This window comes from Epinephelus fuscoguttatus, linkage group LG11, assembly GCF_011397635.1.
Source record: "Epinephelus fuscoguttatus linkage group LG11, E.fuscoguttatus.final_Chr_v1".
NCBI classification, from domain to species: Eukaryota; Metazoa; Chordata; class Actinopteri; order Perciformes; family Serranidae; genus Epinephelus; species Epinephelus fuscoguttatus.
The window spans coordinates 17,658,249-17,670,759 of record NC_064762.1 but is presented as its reverse complement, the minus strand read 5'-3'; the positions used below and the strand labels follow the sequence as shown (position 1 = coordinate 17,670,759).

Genomic DNA, 12,511 nt, shown 5'->3' with positions numbered 1-12,511 from the left:
ATTCTTATTTATTGAGCTAAATCAAAGTGTTGGAAGTTAAACAAACAAAAAAAAAAAACAGTGTGAAATTTTCTGCTGTGCTCTGACTCCCACTTTCTGACCCCAGTTGGGGGCTCTACTAGAGGTCAGTGGTGCTAAGCTAAACTATGCACACTCCATCTCACCGTAACGCTTTCTGTAACTTTGCAGCTTTCTCTTTTTCTTCTTTGTTCCTCATGTCTTCCTTTCTCTGTCTGATTGGTAACTTAAAAATTGCCCAAATAGAAATAGACATTTTCTTCTTCAGGGGTGTACAACAGTCTTCCAAAGTACCAAGAACACTGGATGGGACGTTGTCAAATTCAAATTTTGCAAGTGCCAAAACACTCGTATGGTTGTCTAAGAATTCCAGTGTGACACATATGGACCCAAAGTGATTGATAGCCACTTCTTTTATACTAATACAATTGCTAATTGGGGATATATAATATATGATATGATATGAAGTCACCATCAATAAGGGTCAGGTGATGCTGCTCTGTCAGAGAGACTAGAACGCAAGCCCATACCTATGGATTTCTCTCCCAGTTTTTTATATCTACACTGTCAGTATCTTACAGAGCTTAGTCAAAAACAAACAGTCTTGAGTTTGTTGTAAAAAGTCAAAGTGTTTCATTTACTAAGACACTATGAAAACTTTTATGTATCACTTTATTTGGTATGTAGCGTTCTTGGTGGGTGCTTTACCTCTCTCTGTTTTCTCCTCACTGTCCTCCTGTCTGTATGCCCGCCGCGGGGTGCCAACCCATTAGACCACCGGGACAATTCCTTCAGCCGCTCGCGCTCCTCCAGCGTCACCAGCATCGACAAGGAAGCACGAGAGGCCATCAGCTCCTTCCACTTTTGCGAGACCTTCGCCCGAAAGGGGGACAGCATTTTGACGCCCTGCCTGTATGTGGGCACCACTCTGGGCACCGTGCTGGCTCTAGCTCTCACATTGCCACCTGCTGGGGAGCAACGGCAACTGCAGCCAGTTATCATTTCACCCACTGGTGGGTAACGGGGACATGAGAGGGGAGGGAGGGGTGGACAACAGTTTTGTGATGAAAACCAGATTGATTTGTGCAAACTGTCTGTGACGTTCACAATATTGTGTGTTATAAATCCAGAGTTTTAAAAGGACAGCTCACCCTAAAAAAAAAAATAAAGATCACTAAAATGATCTAGATTGATAATAGCACTACAGGTAAGAGGAAAGTGTTTTCAATTTTAGTGTGAACTGTCCCTTTAAGACAACAGCACCACAATGAAAAAGACAAAGCCACTAGACTGAGGTCTTTTCCTTCCACCCATCAGGCATGTTGGTGCGGCTGAAGGGCAGCGTCATGCGGATGGCTTTCCTGGACTCATCAGGTGCCATGCTGTCCCCCGCGTACGAGCCGTGGTTCGAACCCAACGTCACAGCCGACGGCGAAGAAAGAGAGAAGGTCCGCAAGCGCCGGCCCGTCTCGGTGTCCCCCTCCACCTCCCAGGACCTCAACGAGAACCAGTACGCCGTGGTGTGTTCAGAGAAACAGGCCAAAGTCATCTCCCTCCCCTCCCACACCTGCATCTACAAACACAGTATCACAGAGACCTCCTTCATCCTACGGGCCGACGTGGTGCAGATGGGCCAAGGCGTGTGTGTGGCGTGTTTCTGCGCCAACGGCCACATCATGACCCTCAGGTGAGAGACATGTCGCAGAAATAGCTGGTTATTATTAAAACATATCAATGAGTGTCAGTTTGAATGAATCATGCTCATGTGATTAGATTAAAGTAGATGTGATGTTTTATTGCTTTCACAGAGAACAGTATCACACATGAGTTAGTTTTTAAAATACAAGATGCTGGAGGGTCAGTTTTTTGGTCAGTATCACCATGACAACCACAGAAAATCTGTCTTTTGAGTGTGAAACACTTTAAAAAGAAAGAAAGTGCACTGTCACTGTGTAAGTCAGCCAATAGCAGAACCGTGCCAGATAAGTTCTGACCAATAGAGAAAAAGGAGGCTGGCACAGGTGCCTGCGTATGAGCTCATCAGGGTGAATGAGGACGGAGATGGAAGTTGGGTATTAGGCCGTATCTTGGCATGAATATGAGTATTTGGGACATTCTGATCAGCACACAGATGGACTGTATAGACGTGGATTAGACTGTGGAGAGTTTGGGAAGACTTTTTTTGTCACTGAAACTTTTTGCTGGAATCGATTTGAATTAATATGAATCTGAGATGACCACAGCCTTCACTTTCCATTATGTTAAAATACTTTTTACAGCTGCCAACAGACATGCATGTGCAGTAAATGTCTCAAACTAAAAAGAGAGATTTCAGTATCACTTAAATATGTGATAAAGATGTGATAATCAGGGATGTTCCGATCTGAGTCATATAATATTGAGTATCTACCGATGCAGAGTCCCAATCTGACACTTCTGTTTTCTTAATACAGCTGTAACATGAGCACCTAAAATACAATAAAGTTGTTAAAATCAATTTTCAGTGTATATGCTTGACACCTGAGAAGCTCTGTAGTGCATTAGGAAAAAATCACTGCATCCAAGCTGTTCATATTGTTTTAAGTTAGAAGTCTGATGCAGAGTCTTTTGTACTGAAGCTTCTGTTTGACGATATTTTACACAATGATCAATATCTTTAAATATGGCCACAGAAAGTATTCATATTAATTAAATCTCTCCTGAAACCTCCAGCCTTCACATGTGCATCAACTTAAGGTGTGCCCCTGGGCAGTATGTTTGGCACCCCTGCTTTAGATTTATACACTGGAAACTGAAGTAAGAAGCAAGACAAAATGTATGTGTATTATATAAACTGCTGATCATTGCATCAATATTATATCTGTATTGTGATATTAGACAAGACTAGTCTTAGATTAGATTAGATTTATATATCGTAAAAGCTGTCTTTCGTGGTTTTAAAGGCTGAATTACAGTAAAATGATGTAATTTTCTAAACTTACCAGACTCTTCTATTATTTGCCTTTGCCGATTTAGTCATTATATCTACACTACTGATTATTATTAATCAGAAGTTTCATTGTATGTGTTGAGATCACCAACAGTCAACCCTACAATATCTTTGCAATATCAATATCAAGGTATTTAGCCAAGAATATTGTGATATTTGATTTTCCCCAAATTGTCCAGCCCTTATTTGTATGTATGTATATATATTTTAAAAACATATTAAGTCCATTACACATTTTCATGAACCTTTTTCAAACTATTGTAAATAATTTGTTGGTTAGTTAATGATAAACAGCTCTGTTTGCAGGTTTTACAGCTCTCTTCTGTAGCATAAAATTTGGATTTGTGACTGGTGTGTATTTCCTCAAACCTCCAAACAGCAGGTGGTGTATTCACAATTCCCCAATATTCTACAAGAGTAAAACAGTGATTGTTGTTAAAGTTTCAGTGTAATTTAACAATATTATCGGGGCAACAGACTGTCTGAACTTGTAAAAGGCAGAAATAAATACAGTCATCACAGAGACAGACGGACTCATCATATTATGTCCTCAATTAAACTTTTCTTTTTGCTCAACTTGTCATTCAAAGTCAGACACACACTTCTGTCCTCATGCACAGCCACAACAAACACACCCACACACAGCCTCACACCTCTATCCTATCCTCACCCTGACCTCAACTGTCATCCCAGATTTAACCAAACAGTTTCTGCAGACATACCAGGTTCATTTTCATGCAGTGTGTGGAGGGGTGTAAGTGAGAAGGGGTGTGTTAATCTGTCGCTCATCCTCATTAATCTTCACTTCCCTAGAGGAGCGAGACAGAACAGCCGTCCATATGGGTGTCTGATAAAGATAGGGTGCCCAGCTGTCTGCCTGTCTGTGTGTGTGGGTCTGTGTGTTTGTTCGAAATGGACAGAGTGCAGGAACATTATCATCAGGGTTTCAGATGATTGAAATATGTGATGTTAGACTTTGAAAAGTTGTGATCACAGTGATGAAACTTGAAATATTTGGCCAGTGATCTCCTGTTTAGGTTCTCACCCAGACTACAATATTAAAGGCGTTTCATTTCTGTGTCCCTCTGTCTAGTGTGCCCGGACTGAGACCGCTCATGGATGTAAACTACCTGCCTTTGACAGACATGCGGATAGCAAGGACGTTCTGCTTCACCAACCTGGGTCAGGCGATGTATCTGTGCTCCCCCACTGAGATCCAGAGGATCACTTACAGCCAGGACACCTGTGAAAACCTACAGGTCAGTTCATATTCCATATGCAGTACACTGTACACTTTACAACCTGGGCCCTATTTCTCATGTTTTTGTGTATGAGTTGCTGATGGGAACGACGGTTTTGAAACTGGTCCGGTTATGAGGTAAAGAGCTGCAGCCAGCAGCAGCAAAACAGGATGAAATGTAACCACTTGGATGTTTGCACTGTCAGTATTCATCCACTAAAAGTACTTGTTTTTGCCACTGACAGGCTCAGATTGTTGTTATAAGTGTCTGATAACATTATGAAAAGGATCCCTACAGAGACAGACCTTTTTGTTCAATCAGAAACAGCCCTGAAATGGCCATCACCAAACCCACCAGACTCCATTTGAATAAAGAGTAATTTTATCATAGTAAACTACACATCTATCAAAGTTGGCAGAAACAAAATCACACTCACAAAAGCCATCTTGGTATGTCTTTCCAATGTTCCAACAATCACCAACTCTGGTTTGGTTGAAACAAACCTTTAATTCACACAATTAGATATGAAACTATGCTGACTCTATACATGCTAAAACTACTGTTTATTTAAATGGAGTCTGGTGGGTTTGCAGTGGTGATATCAGGGCTGTTTCTAGTTAAACAAAAAGGAATCTACTCCTCAACAAAAAGGTCAGTCTCTGAAGAGAGGGTGATAGATGATAGGTAGACACCTCAGTGGACATTCAAAGGTACATACAGAGACATAACACAATGTACCTTTAAAAGGAAAATTGTTGACTGTGTGTGTAGTGTACTATGAGTGTGTGTATTGTGCTGGATAACACAACACTGTATAAACAGACAGAGGCAGTTAAAGTGTATGTAGCAGGATGATGTGTGTTTTGATGTTTCAGGAGATGCTGGGTGAACTTTTCACACCAGTGGAAACACCAGAGGCTCCCAACAGAGGGTTCTTCAAAGGCCTCTTTGGGGGAGGAGCACAGTCACTGGATAGAGAGGAGCTATGTATGCCAACCCTACACACGCCCAGATAAACAGTGGTTTGCCGATGCAACCTCTCACTCAGATATCTCACCCTGTTTTTACTCCTCCCCTTTCGTCTCTTTACTCAGTTGGTGAGGTATCAGCTGGAAAGGCATCCCGAAGTCTGGCCCAGCACATCCCAGGCCCCGGTGGCATCGAGGGCATGAAGGGGGCAGCCTCTGGTGTGGTCGGAGATCTGGCTCGCGCCCGGATAGCACTGGATGAAAGAGGCCAGAAACTGGGCGAGCTGGAGGAGAGGACAGCTGCCATGATGGCCAGCGCGGATTCCTTTTCCAAACACGCCCATGAGGTAACAGAAAAAGTCTGAAACTGAGAGCGATGAACCCCTTATAAGGTCACAGCAAGGACGCCACAGCTGCTCATGCTTTTACATACAAACAAACTAGTGTACCAAACAGAGTGAAAAATAAAGTCTCAGCTGAAATAAATAGTTTGCTGAGGAACAGGCCTCAACATACCAATGTTCTCAGGCCATTTGGTTTTGACTCATGTTTTTTGTCCTTTTCTGGAGCAACAGTTTTCACATGAGGCAGGGAAAAGTTGAACGAGGTTTATTGAGAATACAAAAAAGAAATCAAAGCGACAGGCCAAGTCCTGACAACATTACATCTCGTACAGTCCACTACCGACTTGATGTCCTATTTCTATATATTCTTTTTGTATTCCCATTACATCACAGTCAAAAACTTATTACGACCCCCTTCCTATTTCTCTTTATCTTTCCTAGCATTATGCATTAGTCAGCAGGGGGCGCTTCTGGTTTACTAGATTATGTATCAAGGTACAAAACACCGTAGCATGGCAGTCAGTCGTCTTCAGAAACATGACTCACTTCCATGATTTCCCCACTGGAGGGCAGTATATGCCTGTGGCAAGCTCACAGTACTGTGGACAGGGAGTCTGATGTCAAACACACAGGCAGTCTATAGAAATAAGATAAGACATGGATTCTAAAATATATGAATGGGTATAATTTAACCATTTCACCAAAATTAGTACAAAATGTCATAATTTTATGTTATATAAACTTAAGAGTCAATGAGTAAATGAGGGTCTTTTAAATACTGAACTAATCTTGGGATTCATGGATCTTGTAACTCACCAGTTGGGAAGTTATTTCTCATATTTTGCACCATGTTCTCAGGAAGATGCTAAAATATATCCACAGAAGGGAGTGTTTTCACCTACTGTCACCCCACTGTGCTGTGATTGGCTAGTACTACATGCTTGTCGCCATGCAGAGGTCAGATGCAAATTCTCTGTAACAAAAGATAAACTAAGGTAGGTAGGTTGGTTGGTAGGTGGGTGGGTGGGTAGGTAGGTTGGTAGGTGGGTAAGTTGGATGGTTGGTAGGTAGGTAGGTTGGTTGGTTGGTTGGTTGGTAGGTGGGTGGGTAGGTTTGTTGGTTGGTAGGTGGGTAGGTAGGTTGGTAGGTAGGTAGGTGGGTGGGTAGGTAGGTTGGTTGGTAGGTGGGTGGGTAGGTTTGTTGGTTGTTAGGTGGGTGGGTAGGTTTGTTGGTTGGTAGGTGGGTGGCTAGGTAGGTAGGTTGGTGGGTGGGTGGGTAGGTAGGTTGGTAGGTAGGTAGGTAGGCAGGTAGGTGGGTGGGTAGGTAGGTTGGTTGGTAGGTGGGTGGGTGGGTAGGTAGGTTGGTAGGTGGGTGGGTGGGTGGGTAGGTAGGTTGGTAGGTGGGTAAGTTGGATGGTTGGTAGGTAGGTAGGTTGGTTGGTTGGTTGGTAGGTGGGTGGGTAGGTTTGTTGGTTGGTAGGTGGGTGGCTAGGTAGGTAGTTAGGTTGGTAGGTTGGTTGGTAGGTAGGTATAGATAGATAGATAGATAGATAGATAGATAGATAGATAGATAGATCATCATTAAGACCAAGATACTTTAAAGCATCCAGCTGATGGATCCAGAAAGCTTCCCTCTGATTGAGCCTCTGTATTCTGCACCCCCACCTGACCGAAGGTTTAATGTGTTCAATGCCCCCTATGCACAATAAGGAATCATTAGCATTATGAAGTTTACTGAAGTGTCCAGTACTAGTGGCATATTTATGCTCAGCAGAGCGATCCCTCAGGCGTCTAATTGTGCGGCCAATGTACAAGATGCCTTTCACACATGGACAAGTGTGATGGTATACAACTGAAGTAGTGTTGCAATTCATAAAATCATTTTGTTTATGAGTTCTGTTTCATGAGTCAAGTTCTGGTCATGATTTGTGCTCATGTTCTTCTCTCACTGGAATAAAGTAAAGCAGGAAGGCTGCTAGTCTCTTAAAAGGGCAGGGCAGTGTTGGATTGACATGACAAAGATGCAGGGAATGACTCTCAAGTGAGTGATATAGGTTTATAATTGGTTTGTGGAGGCGGTTAATGTTAGGGCAAAGAGGTCATGGTTGGGGCTAGTACTAGCCAATCACAGCACATCTGGGCAGGACCAGGATGAAACGCTTTCGGTTCAGTTTAATTCAGTTCAATTCAATTCAATGCCTTTTATTGTCATTGTAAATAAATACAACAAAGTTTAATGAACAGAATAAAATGGAAGTCATTATAAAAGTAAGTACACACACACACACACACACACACACACACACAGGCACACACAAGTAGTGCCAACATATGCTGTGAACATACAATAAGTTAAGATTATTGCACACAATGCAAATAAAATATTAGATAATTCTGACTGTGTGATTTCAGTGCAGCTTTCAGTGTAGTAACAGCTTTGGGGTAAAAACTGTTCAACAGTCTGCTGGTGTGTGTTTTAATTGTCCAGTAACGTCTGCCTGAAGGCAGAAGGTCAAACAGATGGAGGGCAGGGTGAGATGACTACCATATTCTCACTCCGTCATTTCCTCTGTTTCCAGATGATGCTGAAGTGCAAAGACAAAAAGTGGTACCAGTTCTGATCAGTGACGGGGGAGGAGCAGAGCTCCACGGACACGACTGTCACCTTCCATTGGATCATTTGGACTCACCGTGACCCCCCCCCCCACACACACACACTCATCCGTCTGTCCATCCATCCGTCCGTCCAAGCCTTCTTCACTGGGACACTTGGGAATTCTTCCCTAGCACAATGTTGAATACTGTTCTTACCTCAGTCTTAGGGTGGAACTGAGGGGTAGACAGGGGAGAAGGACCGCCTCAGAGGGAGCAAATAAATGGTGTCTTTCTTTTTTTTTTATGTTTTTGTCTCTTTGTTTTATCTCTGTTCGATTTCTCCTCCGAGGTCGCCGATTGGCCCACGCACCTGGAGATTCTTCATTCTCATTTGCCAAAATGTCCGTCACTGTTGTCTCCACTCTGAGCCCGTCGGGCCGGTATTCAAACCGACGAACATAGCTGAAAAAAAGACAAATACCTAATGAAGAAACAGACTATTAAAAAAATTCTTAAAATGTAAAAAGAAGGAAAAAGAATCTAAATACATCATTATATATACATAAATCTAATAAATGTGCAACGCTGTATCCACTTCCGAGTGACAAGTACAAAAGAAAGGGATAACTCATCGAGGAGAAGGCTGAAGAAGGCGGCGTTGGAGAGCCACAGGAAGTGGTGCGACAGTGACGCCTCCTCTATGCAGAGAGTCAACGGGGATTAAAGCAACTTATTCTGATGTACACTGGATATTTCGTCATCTCGCTCAACCTCTAGACTCTCCTCTGTATCTTACAGACTTTCATATCGTTACCAACAACGTGTGTGCGTGTGCGTGTGTTAATTTCTATTTTCTTGCCATTCCTCTCTTTGTTATTCGTTGGGTTTTTTGCTCTGTCTGTATTATTGGAAAATCTCTTATTTTTCTATTGTTGTGAAAGTGGATGATATTTGATTTGTTGAAAAAATACGTTTTGTGGCTTTTATCTAACAACTCAAATTAATTTCTCCTTATGAAAAGGGCTGGAATCTAAAAAAAAGGAGGGCAAGGATACAAAAGGCATATATCATTTAGTACTCACTGACGTGGCGACATCAGATTCATCAACGCTGAACTCTCAAAGCGAGTGTGTATGAACCACATGTTTATCATTTACCTGAGGATTTCATCTCTTGACCTATCTGATGTGATGTAAACTGCCTCCCTCACCCTCTAATGTCATACACTTCCACGGTTTGGCTCAGTCTGTGAGTGTGACTGTACAAATGCTGATGAGATCAGTGTTAAATACACCAATAGTCTAGCCAGATTTGGTTGAGTACACATCAATATGAAGATCACATACACATGAGTAGAATCCCTATTTGTGTGTATTCATATATGCAGGATAATAGAAATACGGATGTGTAATCCTTTAAAGGCGTACATTTAAAAACATATTTCAGGTTTCGCTGACAGTTGTCTGTATGAGAACGTCGTCTGTGTGACTTCTTTGTTGATATTTATTTATTGAGGTGCAAGAGACGGTCGTGTTTGGTGTCAGAAACGTTCACCCTCATTATTATCTCGTTTCTATATTCCATATTTGCGGTGAAGCTCAAATGTGGTGTATCTCTCTGTCTACCAGGCTTTTAACCTTTATTTGTATATAAGTAAATAGTTTGACAATCTAAGACCAACTGGAAAGTAAAAATGTCGAGGTTGCTTGAGCAACAGAAGAGGAGAGAGGCCATATTTTTTCTGACGCCAAAGAGTTGCTTTAGCTTTTCCATTGCATTGTCATTTTCACTCACCACTCCAGCAGACGGGATGCGGTAGTATGTGTAATAGAGTATAACTTCACTAATGGAGTGCAGACCATTTAGGGAATATTATCACCTTCATCACTGTTCAAGGTTCAAGAAATGGGGCAAGTTGCAATGGAGCTATTTCTAATAGTATTGCACTGGCGGACCTAGAACATTCAGCACCCTAGGCAGGCTTCCCCTGGTGCCACCCCTCCAAATTAATATTATAATTTATATCTGTGTATTTATTACTGACAAAAACAAGAGCTAATGAGAAATTAACACAAAAATATCTTAGCTAACAAACAATAATGATAAGTAACAATAATAGAATATGTTAAATTTGCAAATTTGGTCATCGGATGGCTTTTGCCTTTTCATTTTCTCTTGGGGGAGGGGGGAGCTGCCTATGTCGCGTATAGAAAGATCCACCACTGTGCTATTGTTTCATAATATGTCATAAAGAGTAGCATTTGGACTAACGTGCGAAGCGGCCTAATTCAGTGGTCCCCAACTGGTTCAACCACGGGGTCCAGATTTCTCCTTAGTCATTAGTTCAAGGTCCACACAGTTTGACACATTAGCATCATACTTGAATTCGGCCATGTCTCCGAGCTAGTTTTCTCTCTCTTTTAAGTGGCTGTCCGTTAGTCACTCACTCTACAGCATGAAATGGCACTTAAGTGATATAATAATTTGTGGATTTGGGGGGCCAGTGAGACTTCTTGAGCACTTGGCAGTATGGCATGGCACATTATCTTGCAGGAATGGTGCGACCAACATAACCAAGTCCTCAAGGCATCGACCTGGCCTCCGAATTCCCCAGATCCCACTCCGATCAAGTATCTTTGGGACATGCAGGTTCTTAAACTTGCAACCTACGGGAGACAAAGGTTACTTGCGCTTGGCCATGTCGTCAAGCTAGTTTGCTGTCTTGGTCAAGTAGCTGTGCGTTCGTCACTCACTCTACGGCATGAAACTGCACTTCAAAATAAAAGCTCTGTGCCGAAAATTCACGGTAGTTAAAAATAAAGAATGGTTTTTTTTTTTACAAACCAGACATGTTTGCGAGACACTTGCAGCCCATTTAGACTCGACCCATGACCCACTTTTGGACCATGACCCACCAGTTGGGAACCACTGGGCTAATTGATAGTTGATAAGGCTGTTTCTGTAAGACAAATTCCTGAACCATTCCTCTACAGCTCAGACACACAACAGTATTTATGGTATTCATCTGTGTGTGCGTGTGTTTGGGTGTGTGTGTGTGTGTGTGTGTGTGTGTGTCAGGGTGTGCTCATGTAAATTAAGTGATATGATTTAAGATTTTTGTTTAATAATTGATGTTGATGTCTCACCAGTCGTCAGTCTGTGTCCAGTTGAGTGTCTGTTACACTAAAGCCACCAGTTACAGTTAAACTAAGATAATAGGATAACGAGCATTAGAGGATGACCTCTGAGTTTCGGGTTTAATTTAAAAGGCGCATGTTTTGTCTTTGCGCACAAGCTTCGACTCTCCTTCACTTCAGTTTTTGCCTTTCTCTCTTCCTCCAGCGAGTCTTCCAGTGACTCCTGGTTCCACAGCTACAGATATGGCCTTCTCTGTGTTTAGTAAGCATTGTAGTGTGGATGTTGGTAGGTAGCTCTGTCTTTCACCCCCCAAGGTGAAGAAGAGGAAAAAAAAACACTTCAGGAAAAATAGTTTTAGCTAGAGGTCATCCCTGAAAACCTATTCAATGTCTTTCCTTCCAACCCAATCGTTATTTGTGTTTCTGTTTTTTTTTTCTTATTATTTTCAATGTTACATTTTTTTCTCATCTTTGATTGACTTGTTTTTCGTCCATTCACCACAGTATGCAGTATTCTTACCCAATACAATCCACACACTCAAGCAACATGAGGGAGTCCTGTCTATCTGCCATATGCCATCTTCTGTCCTGGATTCAACAGTTATCAGTGGGTTGCAGTATTTTTCTCATTGTAGCCAATTTTCTTGTACAGTTTTATGCAACTTTCACATGGATGTTTATGACTTTATCTGCTGCCACAAAATTTAGAAATTCTGTAGATAGAGATTACTGTGCAATGGAAAATAAAAGTGGAAAATGTATTCGTCTTAAAGCATCTTTTAAAATCTTATACAGAGTTCAGAATATAAAGATTTTGCTGAAGATGAAAGTAAAGGTTATATTTCTGCATTATGAATATAAGGAACAGAGAGTACTGACATATTTAATGGTACATATACCGATCAGCAGCAACAATAAAAACATGACAGGTAAAGTGAATTGCATTGATCATCTCATTGAAATGCAATGTTCTGCTGGGAAACCTTGGGCCTACTTGAAACCACTTGACATGCTCCACCCACTCAAACACCATTACAGACCAAGAACATCCCCTCATGGCAACACCTTTCCCCCATTGGCAGTGGCCCCCTCACCACAAAAACTGCTCAGGAATTGCCCTAGGCGCTGACCTGGCCTTCAAAATCCCCAGATCACAATCTGATCGAGCATCCCTAGGACATGCTGGTACCCCAGAGCTCCTGTGTCCATGCTTCGACAGG

At 42.0% G+C, this 12,511-nt stretch overlaps 1 protein-coding gene across 3 annotated transcripts in view; it reads left to right on the top strand.

Moving 5' to 3' along the window:
• The window catches only part of stxbp5a (syntaxin binding protein 5a (tomosyn)), a 167,442-nt gene extending 155,599 nt beyond the window's left edge, over nucleotides 1-11,843 (top strand). For 2 of the 3 annotated variants that reach the window (XM_049589393.1, XM_049589392.1), the window contains 6 exons: nucleotides 750-1,031; nucleotides 1,336-1,705; nucleotides 4,101-4,266; nucleotides 5,124-5,235; nucleotides 5,343-5,563; nucleotides 8,139-11,843. In XM_049589393.1, coding sequence (XP_049445350.1) covers nucleotides 750-1,031; nucleotides 1,336-1,705; nucleotides 4,101-4,266; nucleotides 5,124-5,235; nucleotides 5,343-5,563; nucleotides 8,139-8,180 — 1,193 coding nt within the window. In that variant the 3' untranslated portion in view covers nucleotides 8,181-11,843. The remainder of the gene's footprint in view (nucleotides 1-749; nucleotides 1,032-1,335; nucleotides 1,706-4,100; nucleotides 4,267-5,123; nucleotides 5,236-5,342; nucleotides 5,564-8,138) is intronic. The other variant, XM_049589394.1, reaches the window with a different exon arrangement.
• Nucleotides 11,844-12,511: the final 668 nt, after the last annotated feature.